We start from the raw sequence: 20,546 nt of genomic DNA, 5'->3' as shown, positions 1-20,546 counted from the left end.
TCCTCTTTCTCTCTTAACCTACCTCCAAGGTTCTGCACATGTGGCTCCTCACTGGTATTAAAATCCTGACATTTTAAACTATCCTTGATTTCACCCTCAAAATTCTTAGATTGTTAACAATGGATATGAACCAATTGTCAATATTTGTGTGTAGCAGGAAAGCTTCCCACGATGCTCTGCTAACTCCTAAGTAACTTCCTGGAGGCATAAAGCACAGAATCAGGACTATCTATCCGAAAACCGATTACTTCTTTAATTAATTTATCGAAATCAACCCAGAAACCTTGTTGAACTTTTGATAATGGCCACATTGCAATGGATAAATCAAGCTGGGCTGAATGTTCTCTTCACCCATTCCATTTGCTTTCTTGTATGATAAAGAATATTATTTATTTTGTGGTTAAAGATATAGAAGGAATCTGAGAATAGTTAATGAAGAAATCATACAGATTTACCTTTCTGAAAAGGCAAGATAATATAGTGATTTATCATTGCAGTCGTATCATTCAATACTTAAGAAGATGAGAGTAAATGAAAATGCAGTTATTTCAGTACTGCAAATTGCTTTGTTTCAATTCTAATAATTTTAGGAGTGAATTAGATTTTCCTATGATTCACTTTTTCAACTCACTGCTATGAATGCATTTTGTTGCTAGTGGTTTAACATTGCACTAACAAAACAAAGGTTTTCAGCGACGCAAGGTTGGGAAAGGGCTAGGATTCGGAAGGTAGCGGCCATGGCCTTAATTAAAGTACAGCCCCAGAATTTGCCTTGTCTGAAAATGGGAAACAACGGAAAACCATCTTTGCACTGCTATGAATAACCCCACTGTTTAGGTTGCAAAGGGAAACAAGTTCAAGACCACCTTATAACATAGTAATGGAAATAAAAAGATCCAGTAATGAACATTGACTGCACTATTCTTATTTACATAACTACGAAGATTGTATTTGTGTACACCGACATTAGAAACAACTCTATATCACTTTCAACAGTACTTGTCATGGCACACACTGAATTTACTGTAGAAGCTCAACATTCAGGGACTGACAGAAGGAAAATCAACATTTCTAAATAATAATAATTTTTTTACAATTGGTTTTACATCACACCAATACAGACAGGCTTATGGGGACAATGGAATAGGAGAGGCCTAGGAATGGGAAGGAAGCGGCTGTGACCTTAATTAAGGTCTGGTGTGAAAATGGGAAACCACGGAAAACCATCTTCAGAGCTGCCGACAGTGGGGTTCGAACTCGCCATCTCCTGGATACAATAATAATAATAATAATAATAATAATAATAATAATAATAATAATAATAATAATAATAATAATAATAATAATAATAATAATAATAATAATAATAATAATAATAATGTTATTGGTTTTAAATCCCACTAACTACTTTTACGGTTTCTAGATAAAACAACGTGCTGGAATTTTGTCCCACATGAATTCTTTTACAGGCCAGTAAATCTACAGACATGAGACTGGCATATCTGAGCCCCATCAGACTAAGTAATAAACATTAGACCAAAAATATACTGGCCCACAAACTGGGATACTTTTGTCGGAGAAGGAATGATTTAAGACGGGTATGTTGCATAATTTTCGAGTGATTTTTCAATTTATTTTTCTTTAATAATAAAAACCAAAGTAATCTGCTCTTTTTCAACACCAATTTTTCTGTTATCTAATACTATGTCCTATACTACTTGCCATCAGAGCAGCTTTCAATGTAACAATATACACGAAAGCATTAACCTGCACTGTGATGACTTAGTTCAACAGCTTTAGATTTGTTCGATGATTTTTGATTTGCTGAAGCTGTTGCTTTTGAAGCTTTTGTTTTGGTTGCTGACTAGGTTTATTAGAAACTTCTTGTCGTTGTATGTTAACTGGGATCTGCCCTGGGGCATGCATGAACTGGTCACTTTGTAATGGTGCCATCTGAGAAGGTGGATTTGAAACTTGGAGAGCTCGAAGGTCCTCTTGACTGACTGTCTCATAATTGAATGTCTGTTGTGTAAAAGGAGGCATATAATTTTGCTGTACAGGTAAATTGGGTAATGAGTCCACAAAATTCGCAACTAAACCTTGAGCCTGCCCGAAAACTGACCTAGAAACGTCTGCTCTCTGTGTTAAAATATTCTGCCATTGAGATTTCCCTTCAGCTTCCATAGCCATCTCCCTTTCCTTAACTTTCTGTGAAACAGCAGCATACATAGCTCTGAAAGACGAGTCTTCATCAGAAGCATCACTTTTTGCATCTATTTCATTGGCTTCCACAGAATCTATAAGATTTTGTACACTTCCAGCTCTATTTTCTATCCTTTTGAGGTATGCTATTAAGCACTGTTGTTCTTCTGGTGACAAGTCCTTAAAATTTTGGACCAATGTATTTAGATCATCATCTGACAGTTGGTGCAGGTTTTCAGTTATACTGGAATCTTCAATAATCTCTTCACCAGCTGATCGGCTAGAAACTTCAGAAGCAGCTTGTGACCTACCCTGTAATTGGCTATTTTCACGTTCAGCTTTACTTGTACCGAGCATTTTATTAACCTGAGATAGTAGTTGGCTATTTTTCTTCGTTTTTGGTTCCTGCGGAACAGAAGGCTGAGTCATGCCTACAACTGCATTAATAAGCTCCTTCAATTCCTCTTGTGATACATCTGTTTTCCCTTGGGCAATAAGAGCAGCAGCAATTTGCTGAGCAATTTCAACCTTATTCACTACCAAATCATCAGAAAGAGAAGTAGCCTCAGAAGCAGATGTGTTATTGTGCTCCGTTAACTGCATGGGAGGAGGGACAAAAGCTTTTTTCACAACACTTTCTAACAAATTGGTTAAACTGTTAATACATTTCTGTGTGGCAGCCACCATTGTATCTTGAACAATTCCTGCAACAACCTGCCCTTTCAGTTTTTCTCGCACCATTTCCAATAATACCACATTTTCAGGATTGTCCAGTATACTCTGTGATGAGCCAGGGGCTGACTTTTCTAAAATCAATGCCTGAGCTAAAAGGGCATTGATACGAGGTCCAAGAGAACCTAGCTGACTCTCCATAGCAGTTAGGACCTGCAACACTTCATTAATGGTGACATTTTTCTTTGCTGCTTCTTTCTTCTCAGTTAAGACTGCTGCAACATAGTCTTTAACATTGTCAACATGCACATTAACTTCTTTCCTTGGTCTGTCACTTTTCTCTTTGTGAGGCTTGTCATACAATCCAACATTGTCTGAGTTATCTTTAGATGAGTAAAGAACTGTTACTTCCTCCTCCAATTTAGCAGATGAACTGTCATGTGAAAGAATTTTATGTTTTGGTTTCTCTTCTATACCAGTCAACCCATACTTTATTTTTAATTCACTTCGCCTTACGATAAGCTCTTCTTCGTATAGATGTTTAGCTCTCTTTTCCCAAAATTTTGCCCATTCTGGTTTGAAATCATATCTATTGGGATCTTTATTTTTAGCAATTAGTTCATTGCATTTATTTTTCCAGAACATTTCCCATTCCGAATTATACTTGGGATGTTTTTCAGGATTCTCCTCATAATATTTTGACTTTTTGTGCATTTCTTCCACTACTTTATTGAATTCTTCAAAAAAGCGTGTCCACTGAGACGATTCTTTAGAAGAATCCTTAACAATACTCTGTTTCTTATCCCACTTTCTGTTCTCAGCATCTTCATTCTGTCTATCAATGAATGGGGACCTACTTCTCGATCGAGATCTTCTTCGGTATCTTCTCGGAGAGCGTGATCTAGATCTCCGAGGGCGTGAGCGAGATCTAGATCGCTGACGGGGTGAACGAGACCTAGATCTTCGAGGGCGCGAGCGAGATCTAGATCTTCGAGGGCGTGAGCGAGATCTAGATCTCCGAAAGCGATTGCGTGACAAGCGATTTCTGTACTGTTCATCACCTCCCCTTGAGCGAGATTTAGATCGTGATCGTGTTCTGAACTGAGACTTCACCCTGTGTGGAGACTTGGATCGTGAACGTGACTTAACTCGAGATCTGTTGCGATAAAGAGACGAGCCGGAAACTGGCGACACTGATTTCCTTTTGTCAGACTTAACTCTCTTCGCAGTAGCTGAAATAACAAAGTCACAATTTTATTTTTGAAATGAACATATTGTTGTATCAAATAAAAATGAATCAAAATGAACAATTTACCTTCAGATTTTATCCCTGAATTTTCTTTCAATTCTCGAAGTTTCTTTGTTATAACATCTACATATCTATTTTCTTTCGAATCCTTTCGTGAATCACTCTGCTGACCAGCGATACCTCTGGAAAAGAAAGCAAGATAGTGATAAAATTTTGTTATTCACGTAGAACAAGAAGCTGTTATTTTAACTGAGTAGATGACTCTCATGAAATCTACACTGGAATTTAATTATTTCTGTATTTATCAGTGTAGGGCACACACTTCACTCCCTCCCCTCCACAATTATGGAAAAAACATCAAGTGGGGGCGGGGGGCACGGGGGAGGGCAGGTATTTATGCGAGGAAAATTTTGTAACGAAAAAATTACACATACTAAAACATGCATAATCTTGAATGTAAACTAATCGACAGCATCAATAGCGATATAATGAAACAGCAGCGACTACAAATGACGTATGGATGGTCTTTGATCGACTGACAATTAGCATCAGCTGTATAACTTATGTAACAAAGTACAGATGGAATACATTGTATCATAACTTACAACTGGATAGGGAAAGTGCAGAAATAATTATTGGTAAAAACAACACATTATTAACATATTACTGGTACTGTTAACATATAGACTTAATCTCATTAGCTATCAATTTCAGTATTACTGTGATCATCCATCACAGATTCACAATCCCAGTAAAAAATCCACTGTTCTAGCCCTTCAGGCAAGCAACTCAATGTTGAAAATATCCTAGGGACATGAGCTACGAATTTTAGGCAAATACAATAAAGTATGAGAATATATTATTTACTTATTCCTAAAAACTACAATACTTTCCTTAATCATCATTACCTGGTCGATTAGATTAGCAGTTTACCTTTTTCTACCACTACGAGCACTAATGCGAGGGTTTTTTACATTTTTATTTTTACAATTTGCTTTATGTCGCACCAACATAGATAGGTATGGCAACGATGGGAGAGGAAAGGGCTAGGAGTGGGAAGGAAGCAGCCGTGGCCTTACTGAAGGTACAGTCCCAGCATTTGCCTGGTGTGAAAATGTGAAACCACGGAAAACCATCTTTACAGCTGCCGAGAGTAGGGTTCGAACCCACCATCTCCTGAATACTGGGCGCACTTAATCGACTGCAGCTATCAAGCTCGGTGCTAATGAGTCAATGCATTGTTTCACTTAAGCACCACTATGAGCGCTAATGTGAGTCAATGCAAAGTTTCACTTAAGCCCTTACTGTGACGTGAAAATGGCAACTAATATTTATCTGGCATAATGGAATTATAACATGAAAACATCTACAAGTATTCATTTATTTATTTGGCATGTCTAGTTGTGAATCGAGATGTTATCTAACATTATCGCTCATTGTTTGGAACTGTTGTCTAGTTGTGGAATTTACCATGCACATTTAATCCAAAACTATATCTCCTATTGTTACGTATTTGCTGGATTAATCTGATTCGCTCGATTATCGTTCGATTGCTGCGGAATTGCGCAGTGGGGACTTTGACTGTTGGGAGCTGCCTTCTTCCGCCTGCTCGGTGTGAGCAAGAAGAGCGATTGCTGCCACCGTTCAACACGGCTGCATTAAGGAGAGCTCTTAAAGAGACATCTTTGCGTGAAGGGAGAGCCTTAGTAATGGAGCCTGACTCTGGAGGATAAGTCCAAGGACGTTAGGGCTATGCCCTTTACTTATTAAATGCTTCTCAGTGTGCTCCAACCTTAAATTTTTCATTAGTGTAAGAAGAAAACTTTGTGTGTGTATTAACCGTTAACAGCATGGCAAGTTCTAAGTGTGTTGTAAGTCTTAGTACTGGATAACTCTACTCAAGTAAGTACTGGAAAGTATATATTATTCAAGTGATCTCGTACAACCAAGGAGCACATCCTTCGAAACGTCTGTTCGTTAACTAAAAATTGTAAACACCTGGTAACAAAATTTATTGTATTGGTTATGGACTAAATTCGTGAAAGTATGTAACTAAATTATATGAGAATTTGGAATCGCTAGTTATGCGTGTATGAGGCTGTATTTTGTGAGAGTTGTTTTAAACTTACTGTGTTGTCATTCGTACCTTGTTTGCCTACTCATTCTTTGAGATGTTTATTATTATCAGTATTATTATCATCATCATCATCGCCGTGATATTATTATTCTGTTATTTTATTTTGGTGTTGATTTTCCTTCGTAATTTTTGTTCGTTGTTCGTATTCACCTTCTAACTGGGTTGCTATTGACTTCCCAGCTAGTTAATTGGATGTGATAGTTATTTGCATTGTTCGGGACTTTAATTAATGACACCTCATGTATGTAAAAGCAAAGCAAAGAGCAAAGTCATCTCCGTTCAGGCCATGAAGGCCCTTGGAGGGGTGGAAGGTAAAGGCTTCCACTATCCGTAACCTCGGCACTTGATGGGGTAGAGTGGTTAGCTCTACGCCCGGCCGCCTTTGCCCCCAGGAATTACCCTGGTACTCATTTTTGGTGTAGGCTGAGTGAACCTCAGGGCCAAATGCACCTCCGGAAGTGGAAATCTCATTTCTTAAACTTTACGACTTCCTGACGGGGATTCGAACCCACGTCCTTCCGGGCGAGCCGAGCACGCCTTTACCGCCTCGGCCAGGCAGCCCCTACCTCATGTATGTATCCTAGCGTAATCCAAGGCCCCCTTCATTGTAAATTATCTAAGCTGCAGGTGAACTGTTTAACAAAACCTATCTAATTTCGATTATCACTTACTGGGTAAATAATAATAATAATAATAATAATAATAATAATAATAATAATAATAATAATAATAATAATAGTAATAATAATAATTATGAAATCGAAATTTGCTGATCGATATTTAACTTAATATTTGTTACTTTCGTAACGTTTTCTTATCACATACTACTCTTTGATTGGGGTTCCTTGCCTTTGTTATTATTACATAGTGGCCTGCTCCTCTAATCTTATCTGATGGACACGTTATAAATTTTATGGGCTTTGATGACTTATGGGATGATGGCTTGGTGTCGGTAAATGGTCACTCCTGTGGTGTGCTTCCGTGTTCTGTTATTATGTGGGGACGTTTATAGTATTTTTCCCTTGATATTCTTCATTTAGTTGGGATTGCCTTCCCCTATTATTTCATTATAATTTAATCTTGTTTGGTTATTTATGTAAATTTTATTCCCGGTTGGAGCCACTATTTTCTTGTACGTGCGTTCTTGTGTGTGCCTTTGCGTGCGACTTATTACTTGTTTGGTAGTGCAGCAAATTTCAATTTTAAGCAGTATTAACAGTCGCGGGCCCGCATACTGATTATCGTCTGACTATTTTATTTTTAAATGAATTTCCATGTAGTAATTACCTAGTGTTTATCATTCAAATATTCTGGTTGCAACCAATTTTTTAAATTTTTAAATATTTTCATCTTTCTGTACATTAAGGTAACGTAATTGACAATTTTATTTAATGGTATCAGTTATGAGTTTTCCAACTGATTTTTTTATGGAAGCTATGTTGATATCAGCTTCATTTTATCTTAATTTAATATTCATTACAAAATAGTGTTTCTCCCTTTGGTTTTAATTGCGTTTTGGTTTTTAAAAGAAATATATATTTGACTGTACTTATACTTTTTTTCCTTTTTAATTTTCATATTTAATTTATTAAGTAAACATTCCTTATTTTAAATTTAATCTTGTCTGTTTTTTAGTAGTTAGTAATATTGACCTGGCAACCTGTCAAACATTAATGTAAGATCCTGGCCTTTCTCCTTCATGTTTCTGCCCTCAACGCTTCGTATTTTGTGCTACTGCCCTTACGGTAAGTATTGTGTTTGTTTTCATTTTGTTTTTTGTGCATTTGCATTGTTTTCCCCATGTATATCTTGGTGAGGTTGCAGTAGTGTTTGGTAGCCTCGCCATGGTTGCTACATTGTTGTTCTAACAACTTGATAAGTTGCCCAGGTCAACGTTGCTAGCTGCCAAAAGAGACCAACCTTTTAAACTTAAAAATTGTAAAACTGAAACAGATCCAAGTAATTGTTCTTAATGTTTGTTCATGTGTGATCGAGACTTCCTCGTTGCTGCCCTCTTGGCCTTGAAGTACGGCGTGGCTCTGTATCTGTGCACTTGCTGCTTGTTTTATTTACCATATTCCGTGGTCATGGAATCCTGCTGGGTTTTGGGGTCTGCTTATTCTATATCTGTCATGTATGGGTAAGTTGAAGATCATTATGTCATTTCTACTAATGTGCATTCTCTAATATTTACTTATTCTGCTTTTAAATTTTTATAATTGAAAATTTCTTCCACATTTTACCTTAATGATGTGAAGTCCTTTGATCTTGTTATCTGCACCCTCTTGGAATACTATAGGTTTTGCTGGAATTGCTGTGCCTGTTCTTGGAGGAATTATTTGGAGTAATTTGTGTTGGGTGTTGGGACTGCTGTTGTAACACTAATTTAATCTCTAAGTGATGTTTTTATTTCAACTTCGTTCGTGGTCCAGTTTGAGTGCTATGAATTTGTATTGTGATTACATTTTCTGTTCGAGTGACTGTGTACCCACCTCGCTGTTAGGCCTGAACATGTGAAATTGATTTACAATCTTGACCCATGGTGACTCTCTCTTTCCACTTTTATTTCTACTGTCTTGCCTTGTCCAGGTTACTATGTATCTTGTGTTATTATTGCGAGTTTTATTTAATGTGGTGAGTTCTCATGTGTTGATAATTCTTGCTTGTGTATATTGGTTCATATCTGGGGCATGTGCTGTGGGAGTTTCTTCCTATTTTGCCTTATGTGTTCTTGTGCATGTTCCCGTTCTTGATATGGTGTAGTTGTGGGTTTGTATTGAACTCATGAATGGGTACGTCATGTGATTATGCTATATTGATGCGAATCTCACTTGGATCTGATGTGTTTAATGCTATTAAAGGAACCTTGGGCAGTGTTCTTGCCATCATGTACTCTGAAATGCGTTTCCTGATTGAACGGTGATAGGCTATGTCTGTATGGTTCATCTTAGATTATCTTTTTAATTTGATGTGACCATGTCAGGTAGTTCCGTCAGTTCTGTTGTGGAGTGATTAATATCTGTAGCTGATGTTATTCATGTCTTAATTCTCTTGGTACTACTCATTCCCCTTTTATTCACTTTCTGCTGTGTGCATGTACTTCACTCATGTGGTCTTGTTGTAATGAGATGTGGTCTTAATTTATTTGTAAATCTATGACTTCCTTAACCTAGTTAATTGTAGTCATTGTGGATTAGCTTCTTCCCATTGCATATTTTCTGTTGGGTGTCTGTGTACTAAATTCTTGCTCTGGGTTTTATTCTCTGCTGCTCATGATGTGTGACTAGTGTCACGCATGTGTGTGATCTTCTGGTTACAAGTTTACGTTGGAGTCAGAAAGTAATAAATCAATTAATTTTCTTGATCTAAAAATCAACAGATCGGGTTCTTCTTTTGCGTATAGTATTTTGAGAAAACCTACACAAACGGCAGTCACTATTAGACAGGACTCAGAACACCCACAGAGTCAAAAAAGCTCCACATACAATAGTTTAGTAGAACGGGCTTTTAAGATCCCTGTGACAAAAGCTAATTTGAATAAAGAACTCAATATAATACGTTCAATAGCTAAGGTTAATGGTTTTAGTGACTGCTTTATTGAACGTATTATTAACAAGTTCAGATACCGCTTACAAACCACTTTGGTCAAGGACAAACCCAATCATAAGGCATTCGCAACTTTTACTTATAATAAAGATATATAGGTTTACTAATGTTTTCAAGAAACATAATGTGAAGGTTTCATTTCGTACTGATAATAATAATAATACAGTTGTATTGCACAATTCAACTTCAGTTAATAGATCAAACCCATATACCAAACCGGGAGTATATAGATTTAAATGTAACGACTGTGGGTTTACATCTAGGTCAAACAGGATGAAGTTTTAAAATTAGATACACGGAACATACCAATGCAATAAAATATAACAGATTTTCCGCGGTAGGCCAGCATGTACATGATCCAAAACATAAATTCACATCTATAGAACAGGACATTGAAATTTTGGAGAACTTAGGTAAAGGAGGTTTACTGGATGTTACGGAGGGCTGTTATATACACCTGGATCAGTATTTTAATCCAAACCTTAATTTAAATGAAATTTCCAAAAAATCAAATATTCTTTTTGATTTCCTTATTGAGTTTTTTAAAAATGTACATATCCCGGACAATAAGACGGTGTTTTATATTATGCGAATAGCTTTACTTGTTGCCTTTTACGATCACGCCCTCCGGAGATCCAACAGGTTGCCGCCCCTTAGTTGCTCCTCCCCCTTTCCCCTAGTTCCCCTCTTCGGCCCAAACCAACCTTGGACACTTGATTGCTAACACAACACGGCTCGCTAAGCTACTCAGTGCTTCGCAAGGACAACGATCTTTTGAGGCGAGTCACAAAAATGTTTGCGTTATAAGATGTAAATTTCATATTCCTGCCTTTTCAGTTAAGCGATAGTTTACTAGATTCCTATTATTTTAGGTCTGCATTGAACTGGGAATGAGATAATTGTTAACATCTTAAAGCACCGACTGCTCGTTTCCACCTCACTACGATTGCTCCATTATAACTGGCTTGAAGATTTTATTGAATTATTTTAATACGGATCTACATCACGGTTAAAGAAGTGTAAACTGAGCTAATGTTTCTTTAAGAAGATTGTGTTTTCAGTGGTCGTTCTAGTTAAACCCACGTTAATTTATGAGGAAGCAAACCAACTTACATCGGACCTCATCAACTTAAAGTTTAATACTCGCAAGACTCAGATAATATGGACTTTGAAACAATATAATTTTAACACGGTTTTTAGATCATCAATATGTTTTTTAAAATTTGTTTTATGTGACGTAGATAAACTTATGTGCTTGCCAATATTTCCTAAAATGTTTATGAGCTGATGATGACGCAAATAATAAAAAAAGAGGCGTTGAAACTAGTTCTGATAAAATATATGTTGTAATTTTATCTTAACAACATTTTAATGTATTGAATAAGGTGGATACAAATTTTTATAAATTGTAATCTTGGTTCAATACGGACAAATAACGAAATTTATTAACTTAACTGATCTTCTGGTGCTGGTTAATGATGTCAGTTTTGGCCATGTGCTTGAGTGAATTTTTCATTCTTCCTGATTTTTCATTGCTAGTCCTGGACGGTTGCTAAAATTACTTGTCTGTCATTGGAGGTATGGGACCCAACTGATGGATTGAACGTTCTTCTCCATCAACTCATGCGCTTTGTCATCGTGTAACCTATCATTTCTTCATCGTTTATGTTTTATTACATCCCGTGTATTCCCACTGGCTGGTAGAGTGTCTGTGATGATTGGCATAATCACACAGGGTGGACTATTGTATTGCCACCATATTATTAGTCTTGGATTATCCAGAGGTTTTTCTGAACACTTGATGGTTGTGATAATACACCTGTGCTCATTATATTCAAAGATTATTTATATGGAGATGAAATATTCCCTGAATTTAGGCCCTTATTATGCTGCGTAGAGCTGGCTCTGGTTGATGTAATGTCATTTTCATGTCTTGTAAGTTGTTCCCTATCGTCCTGACTGTAATTGTTGGCTGTCATGTGGTTGTTGTCCTTGGTAATGGTTGCTTGGTAATCTCTTGCGGACACACCTTGAGTACTCCCCTTTACCTGTAATTATGTTGACGAAGTCTCCAGTTATTGCCATTGCTTGCTTCTTATTCTTGGTCGATTTTCCATGTGATTGCTGCGTTATGGTTATGGATGGCTGTGTTTACTGTAAATTTTCTACCTCTTCATTACCTGTTGTCCTAATCTTCATGTTCTGGGTTACCTGATTTCTGTAGATGGTTTGTCATTATGTCTACTGCAAGGTCGATCTAGTAATATGATTTTCCATTGTTACCTCCCTGTACCCCCTGGTCATTTATCTTTTCTGTTCATTGTCTTGGTATCCTTCCGGTATCTGTACTGTCCTGTGGAATTACAGTATGTAATGTGTGGAAGAATGCTAGTATTTCATGTAAATGAATGTGGAAACTATAATGGTCTTCGACCTATTACTTTGTTGAGTCTATTAAATTTTACTTAACTTGCTGGGGCTGATACTACCGTAACTTACCACTGGATTCCATGAGTCATCTTAAATATTCAAAAAAAAATTTTTACCTCTCATGTTTAGTCTCGATACTAGTATGTTGAAGTCTTGGAATACTTGAGTTAAGTTCTATTCCCTTTTCTTAATATGTGATTCTTATTCAAAGGTTGGATGGTTAATACTATAACACTTGAATTGGTAATTCAAAAAAATTGGTGTATGTTTGCTTACTAGCCAACAAAAGAATGTAAAATAACTTCATTATTTTGGTAATCATTCAAATGCCGATACAAACAATGTGGTCTGATATAATTACACGTTAACGATGTTACTTCTACGTTTAACTTGGGTCCAAAATTGGAGCCATTATCTCCGGTAATTTTGGACATGTGGAATTTGCGTAATTCCTCAAAACACACTGAAACGATACAAAAGTGTCTTGGAAACCTGGTAAAAAAAAAATTGTGGTCCCTAACATGTGTGGTTGAATCATTTCCATTTATTGTGGTCTGTAATGTGCACTTGGACCCTCTCTTTCTGCTCGCGTGTGTGGTGTTCAAGTTATTCGCGCGCCGTTACACCCATTCATCTGCTGATCAGAGATCTAATGTGTGTAATACCTATGGTTGCCTACTGCACTCTGTACTGGTGTGATCAATGTGCTGTATCATGTACTGTCAACTTGTGTGGTGCGTGATGAGACGCTGGCCACGTTGCATCCCATTCTGTTCACACTCATCATGTTAATCTGCTGGTATTGTGTGAAGGTCAACATTCCTGCAACCAAGTTAGACCATTTCTTGTTATTTGGACTTGAAAAATTTGGTGTGTCTCTTCCTGTATCCAACGTATGAAAATTAGGTTTTGGACATTGAAAATATACCATATGGCATGCTATCCATTGTTTTGGACTTGCGCCTCCCCTGTGTTCTGACTTAGGGAGGGGAGGAACTGTGACGTGAAAATGGCAACTAATATTTATCTGGCATAATGGAATTATAACATGAAAACATCTACGAGTATTTATTTATTTATTTGGCATGTCTACTTGTGAACTGAGACGTTATCTAACGCTCAACTGTCGTCTAGTTGTGGAATTTACCATGCATATTTAATTCAAAACTATATCTCCTATTGTTATGTATTTGCTGAATTAATCCTATTTGCTCGATTATCGTTCGATTGCTGCAGCCTTGCACAGTGGAGACTTTGAATGCTGGCAGTTGCCTTCTCCCGCCTGCTCAGTGTGAGCAAGAAGAGTGTGATTGCTGCCACCGTTCAACATGGCTGTGTTAAGGAGAGCTCTTAAAGAGACATCTTTGCGTACAGGGAGAGCCTTAGTAATGGAGCCTGACTCTGTAGGATAAGTCTGAGGACGTCAGGGCTATGCCCTTTACTTATTAAATGCTTCTCAGTGTGCTCCAATCTTAAATTTTTCATTGGTGTAAGAAAAAAACTTGTGTGTGTATTAACTGTTAACAGCATGGCAAGTTCTAAGTGTGTTGTAAGTCTTAATATTGGATAACTCTACTCAAGTAAGTACTGAAAAGTATATATTATTCAAGTGATCTCGTACAGCCAAGGAGCACATCCTTCAAAACGTCGGTTTGTTAACTAAAAACTGTAAACGTCTGGTAACAACATTTATTGTATTGGTTATGGACTAAATTCGTGAAAGTATGTAACTAAATTATATGGGAATTTGGAATCGCTAATTATGCGTGTATGAGGCTGTATTTTGTGTGAGTTGTTTTAAACTTACTGTGTTGTCGTTCGTACATTGTTTGCCTACTCATTCTTTGAGATGTTTATTATTATTAGTATTATTATCATCATCATCATCATCATCATCATCGCCGTGATATTATTATTATTCTGTTATTTTATTTTGGTGTTGATTTTCCGTCCTAAATTTTGTTCCTTGTTCATATTCGCCTTCTAACTGGGTTGCTATTGACTTCCCAGCTAATTAAGTGGATGTGATCGTTATTTGCATTGTTCAGGACTTTTAATTAATGATACCTCATGTACGTATCCTAGCGTAATCCAAGGCCCCCTTCATTCCAAATTATCTAAGCTGTAGGTGAACTGTTTAACAAAACCTATCTAATTTCGATTATCACTTAGTGGGTAAATAATAATAAAAATAATAATTATTATTTTTAATAATGTCAAGTCTGTGAAAAACTGAAATTTGCTAGTCAATATTTAACTTAATATTTGTTATTTTTTTAACGTTTTCTTGTCACATACTACTCTTTGTTTGGGGTTTCTTGCCTTTGTTATTATTACGTAACGGTCTGCTCCGCTAATCTTGTCTGATGGACACGCTATAAATTTTGAGGCTTTGATGACATATCGGATGATGGCTTGGCGACGGTAAATGGTCGCTCATGTGGTGTGCTTCTGTGTTCTGTTATTATGTTGGAACGTTTATATTACTTTCCACTTGATATTCTTTATTTAGTTGGGATTGCTTTCCCCTATTATTTCTGTACCGGGAGGTACACCTCAACGCCGTGCATTCAAATTCAGAGCCTAAAGAACTCCTCTATTAGTAAAACAGTGAAACTGGAACTACACCTACTTAGAAATTTAATCAGTACATGTCACCTTATCAGTGTTTTGGTTGCCATTCATCAAGAAGTTTGGACATTCTTCCACAGATGTCACTACTAAAAACTATGAACACGCACCCTGGTGCGAAGTGAAAGAACTTTTGATTTAAAGAAGTCTTGTATTCGTAAGTTTTTTTAAACTCATTGATGTTCAATTATTTTTGGGTTGACAATATTTACCTTTTCTTTCCGCCAGTTTTGAGTACAACCAATCACTAATTTCTGTAATTAATTTTCCACATATCATTGGCTTCTTCTCAGATTCTACCAATAAAATTCTGTGGGTGTGTCTTGATTATTCATGAATGATCTCGAACCTTCCGTGAGGGTTTATAAACTGTGGATTTTCACGTTTCTTGGCCAATTGATTGTCGTCAATCTTAGTGTGTGTGTCAAAGCAGGAGGCGGGCGGCCTCTTTCATCAGGCAGCAGTACATCTACCAGGTAACGGCCACATAACATCTTTCTTTCTTGCTAGCTCCGCAGTTTAACCCGAGGGAAAGGTCTGAATTAAACTATGTAACCTTCTTTTCTAAAATGTAACTTCTGCCGGCTAATGTAAAAAGGTTTGTAAAATCTTCGACTGTAAATCGGGGATAGAGCATGATGTACCCACTCGAGCTCCCCTTCATCTTGGTTTGAGGTGACTACGTCTTGTAACTGTTTTACTTCCTTTCCGTAAGGCATTAATTTGTTCTTGTACGAGTCACCTCAGTAGTTTGGGAATAGCCCCTGTGTCATCGGCCTAGTGTCCTTTAGGTTTTAAGTGCTCATATCTAGGAGTGAATGTATCCGCCTCCATTCCTTTTGTGTTTGGGCTATTAATTTAAACTGTTTTTCTTGTCCCACAAAGGCCCAGTAGGTTGGGTATTTAATACCCCTGAAAAATAAGTTCCATTTGTAAATAGTGCCTTGAGAGGCCTGTAATTGTAAGTTGAGGCTGCCTCGAGTAGGCTTGGAAAACTCAGAGCCTGTTCGCTCTGTTTCAAGGTTTTGTAAGATTTATGAATGCCTCTTGAAGGCTAGATGTTGTAATTTTGGGAGCAAGTGCTCCATGAATTAGGGGAATTTCTGCCCTTGAGTAAATTTTGTGCTCCTTGTAATTTGAGCTTGTAGCTCAGGAAATGTAAAGCTAGGGGCTTAAAGGTTCTGAATCTTGGATTTTTTCATAATCTTGTTTAATGTTTGCTACTTTTACCTGTAAAAATTGTTAAATTTTGAGTTCTGAAAATATAACCTTCAGTTTAAGTTTTAAATTCAATTCTTGACATTATAGTTAGACCCATTCACCCCAGCACCTTCTTTAACCTCTTTCTGCTCCACGGTATCCCTGGAACAAGTGGTAGCAGAGCGTGGTTGAATGGGTCTCAATTAAGCACTTTGGACGGCTAAAACATAGGATTCGATCTGAACTCTAAGAATTTTCTCAGTCGCTGGAATTCTTTTTTTTTTACTCTAAATTTGTAAATTTTCTTTCGTCATGTCTGGCCCTCGCGAAGTCCTCCATCCCGGCTACTTGCGCAAGGAGGAATTAATTTACGAGTTGCTTATTAGGAATGTTAAATCTGGAGGCAGGGTTGTGGCAGATATCACCAAGCTTAAAGAGTCATTAGAGTTGCCTATTAGTATCCCAACGTTGGGGGAAAAGAAATAGATGAGGCTCTATCCAGATCCGGATAATATTAGAGATCTATGGAAAAAGGCTAAGCACAACCTTAAGGTTTCTCACGAAAAGGTTAGGGAAAGACATGATCGTGGATGGAGGCGCACCAATTTAAAAGTCAGAGATAAAGTCATGGTTTGGAATTTTGTTCCCGCAGGCAAGCTTGCTCCCAGACTTCATGGGCCGTGCATTATATTGGATTTTCTGACTCCCGTTACATTATTAGTGCGGAATCCAGCCTTAGAGAGGATCTTTAGAGTCCACCTCTCTCAGGTTAAACCTGTACAATTGATTTGCTATCTACGTTAGCCGCTAAATTTAGCAGCAGTTTGAAGGTTATATTTTTATATTTTGAGGACTTCTGCACTATTATTGTATGTAACTGACCTGTTATGTACGATCTTCCCCTCTGGTTTTCCTGCCGTCAATTCCTTTGTGGCCATTACCAAGGCCCCGTCTCCTGCATATCCACACCATTGGCATACAAGCACCTTCCACGCCGCCCGCCCCTCAGCATCACCAATAAAGATCGTATTCTCAAGTCCCCAACAACACTTCTCTGTCACCGACATCTTACTGTTTCAGTGCCCCCTCAGCCGTTAGCAGCCATACTGCAACTGAAGTGGGGTACGGGCCCACTCCACTCCTGTGAACGCTCCCTGTGAATGGCGTGCCAGAGTCCATCTCCCGGCAAAGGCTGAAGTGCGGTGACTCTACTGCCAACTCATCTGGGGACTGCACATATACTTCTAATCTGCGGCGACCATCACCACAACTACCCCTCTCATAGTAGCGGGAGAGGTGTATCTGAGGGTACTTGAAGGGTTCGGGCGTCCTCAACTGGATATCGGAAGCGGCGGCAGGACTTGACGTCAAAACTATTGACATGTATTTAACGTTCTATGACAACGACACTCTAAAGCTGGAGTTAAACTACCTTCTACCTATCAACTTCAAAAAAGTTAGAAATTTTTTTTCTCTTCAACTAAAAATATTTTCTCAAAAATTCCTCTGTGTCACCCAAAGGACGGACATTTGGGGTGGGGGAGGTCTGTATCACCTCAACACCGTGCATTCAAATTCAGCGCCTAAAGAACTACTCTATTGGTAAAACAGTGAAACTGGAACTACACCTACTTAGAAATTTAATCAGTACTTGTCACCACTAAAATATCAAGTAATTTTGTTATTGTGCAGTTGCCTACACTGACTGAATTTATCAGTGTTTTGGTTGCCATTCATCAAGAAGTTTGGACATTCTTCTACAGATGTCACTACTAAAAACTATGATCATGCATCCTGGTGCAAAGTGAAAGAACTTTTGGTTTAAAGAAGTTTTGTATTCATAAGTTTTTTTTAACTCATTGATGTTCATTTACATTTGGGTTGGCAATATTTACCTTTTCTTTCCGTCAGTTTTGAGTACAACCAATCATTAATTTTCCACCTATCACTGGCTTCTTCTCCGATTCTGAGTGTTACTTATGAAATCTACCAATAAAATTCTGTGGGTGTGTCTTGATTATTCATGAATGATCTCGAACCTTCCCTGAGGGTTTATAAACTGCGGATTTTCACGTTACTTGGCCAACTGATCGTCGCCAATCTTAGTGTGTGTGTGTGTCAAAGCAGGAGGCGGGCGGCCTCTTTCATCAGGCAGCAGTACATCTACCAGGTAATGGCCACATAACATTTTTCTTTCTTGCTAGCTCCGCAGTTTAACCCGAGGGAAAGGTCTGAATTATTAACTATGTAACCTTCTTTCCTAAAATGTAACTTCTGCTGGCTAATGTAAAAAGGTTCATAAAATCTTCGACTGTAAATCGGGGATAGAGAGTGATGTACCCTCTTGAGCTCCCCTTCATCTTGGTTTGAGGCGACTACGTTTTGTAACTGTTTTTCTTCCTTTCCGTAAGGCATTAATTTGTTCTTATACGACTTACCTCAGTAGTTTGGGAATAGCCCCTGTGTCATCGGCCTAGTGCCCTTTAGGTTTTACGTGCTCATATCTAGGAGTGAAAGTATCGGCCTCCATTCCTTTTGTGTTCGGGCTTTTAATTTAAACTGTTTTTCTTGTCCCACGAAGGCCCAGTAGTTTGGGTATTTAATACCCCTGTAAAAATAAGCTCCATTTGTAAATAGTGGCTTGAGAGGTCTGTAATTGTAAGTTGAGGTTGCCTCGAGTAGGCTTGGAAAACTGAGAACCTGTTCGCTCTGTTTCAAGGTTTTGTAAGATTTATGAATGCCTCTTGAAGGCTAGATGTTTTAATTTTGGGAGCAAGTACTCCATGAATTAGGGGAATTTCTGCCCTTGAGTAAATTTTGAGTTCCTTGTAATTTGAGCTTGTAGTTCAGGAAATGTAAAGCTAGGGGCTTAAAGGTTCTGAATCTTGGATATTTTCACAATCTTGTTTAATGTTTGCTACTTGTACCTGTAAAAATTGTTAAATTTTGAGTTCTGAAAATATAACCTTCAGTTTAAGTTTTAAATTAAATTCTTGACATTGTAGTTAGACCCATTCACCCCAGCGCCTTCTTTAACCTCTTTCTGTTCCATTTCATTATTATTTCATTATTATTTAATCTTGTTTGGTTTATTTATGTAAATTTTATTCCCGGTTGGAGCCACTATTTTCTTATACGTGTGTTCTTATGTGTGCCTTTGCGTGCGACTTATTTCTTGTTTGGTAGTGCAGCAAATTTCAATTTTAAGCAGTATTTATAGTCGCGGGCCCGCATACTGATTATCGTCTGACTATTTTATTTTTAAATGAATTTCCATGTAGTAATTACCTAGTATATATCGTTCAAATATTCTGGTTGCAACCAATTTTTCTTTTAAAAAAAATATTATACTCTTTCTGTATATTAAGGCAACGTTATTGACAATTTTATTTAATCGTATCAGTTATGAGTTTTCCAACTTCGATTTTTTGATGAAGCCTATCTTGATATCAGCTTCATTTTATCTTAATTTAAAATTCATTACAAAATAGTGTTTCTCCCTTTGGTTTTAATTGCATTTTGGTTTTCAAAAGAAATATATATTTGGCTGTACTTATATTTTTTTCCTTTTTAAGTTTCATATTTAATTTATTAAGTAAAAATTCCTTATTTTAAATTTAATCTTGTCTGTTATTTAGTAGTTAGTAATATTGACCTGGCAACCTGTCAAATGTTAATGTAAGATCCTGGCCTTTCTCCTTCACGTTTTTTGCCCTCCACGCTTCGTATTTTGTGCTACTGCCCTTACGGCAAGTATTGTGTTTGTTTTCATTTCGTTGTTTGTGCATTTGCATTGTTTTCCCCATGTATATCTTGGTGAGGTTGCACTTATAACTACATTCAGTGAGGACATTTCTCAAGAAATCAAAAACCACTTGAGGATATTGAACCAAGGAACACATTACAGAAAGAATTATGTAAATAAGTTAATTTGGCTATGATTTGAATAAAAAAGAAAACGAGTAAAGAAACAAGCAATTTTAGGCTGTTTTTTCAGAACTGCATTTAGGCTGGAAGTGATTTTCGAAATTTGTTTTTTCAGTTTGACAGAGCTATTCAAGATTCACGATTTTTTTGGCACAATTGAGGAAATTGCTTAATTTTACGTTTTTCACAGTATGGAGACCTCTACTTCGACTGCTAAGAAATGTTTTCAACATAAAAAGACAATTGTGATTAGAGTTTCCATGGACTGTTGGTTAAAACTTTAAGACTACATACTTCACTTCTCATTACTGCCAATAAATATATCCCCTCCCCCATCCATCATCTCCTTTACACACATGCTATGAAAATAACTGCTATCCTTTGTAAGTGTACTGCATGGTCAGCACAACTGAGTCTGCAGCTTGTCATTTCCATTGACTAGTTTTACTGCATACTGCAATCCTTCCAATTTTAATGTTTTACATACAGAGA

General features: G+C 37.3%; 1 protein-coding gene across 1 annotated transcript in view; it reads right to left on the bottom strand.

Annotated features, from left to right (window-relative positions):
- Positions 1–1,622: 1,622 nt before the first annotated feature.
- Positions 1,623–20,546, bottom strand: part of LOC136857536 (uncharacterized protein CG7065) — a 400,740-nt gene continuing 381,816 nt past the window's right edge. The window contains exons 15-16 of the mRNA XM_067136265.2: positions 4,190–4,305; positions 1,623–4,106 (exon numbers count right to left, since the gene is read on the bottom strand). Of these exons, the coding sequence (XP_066992366.2) occupies positions 1,783–4,106; positions 4,190–4,305 (2,440 nt within the window). The 3' untranslated portion in view covers positions 1,623–1,782. The remainder of the gene's footprint in view (positions 4,107–4,189; positions 4,306–20,546) is intronic.

Source organism: Anabrus simplex, chromosome 1 (genome assembly GCF_040414725.1).
Source record: "Anabrus simplex isolate iqAnaSimp1 chromosome 1, ASM4041472v1, whole genome shotgun sequence".
NCBI classification, from domain to species: domain Eukaryota; kingdom Metazoa; phylum Arthropoda; class Insecta; order Orthoptera; family Tettigoniidae; genus Anabrus; species Anabrus simplex.
The sequence above is the reverse complement of the archived record's forward strand: the minus strand, read 5'-3'. Positions and strand labels throughout refer to the sequence as shown.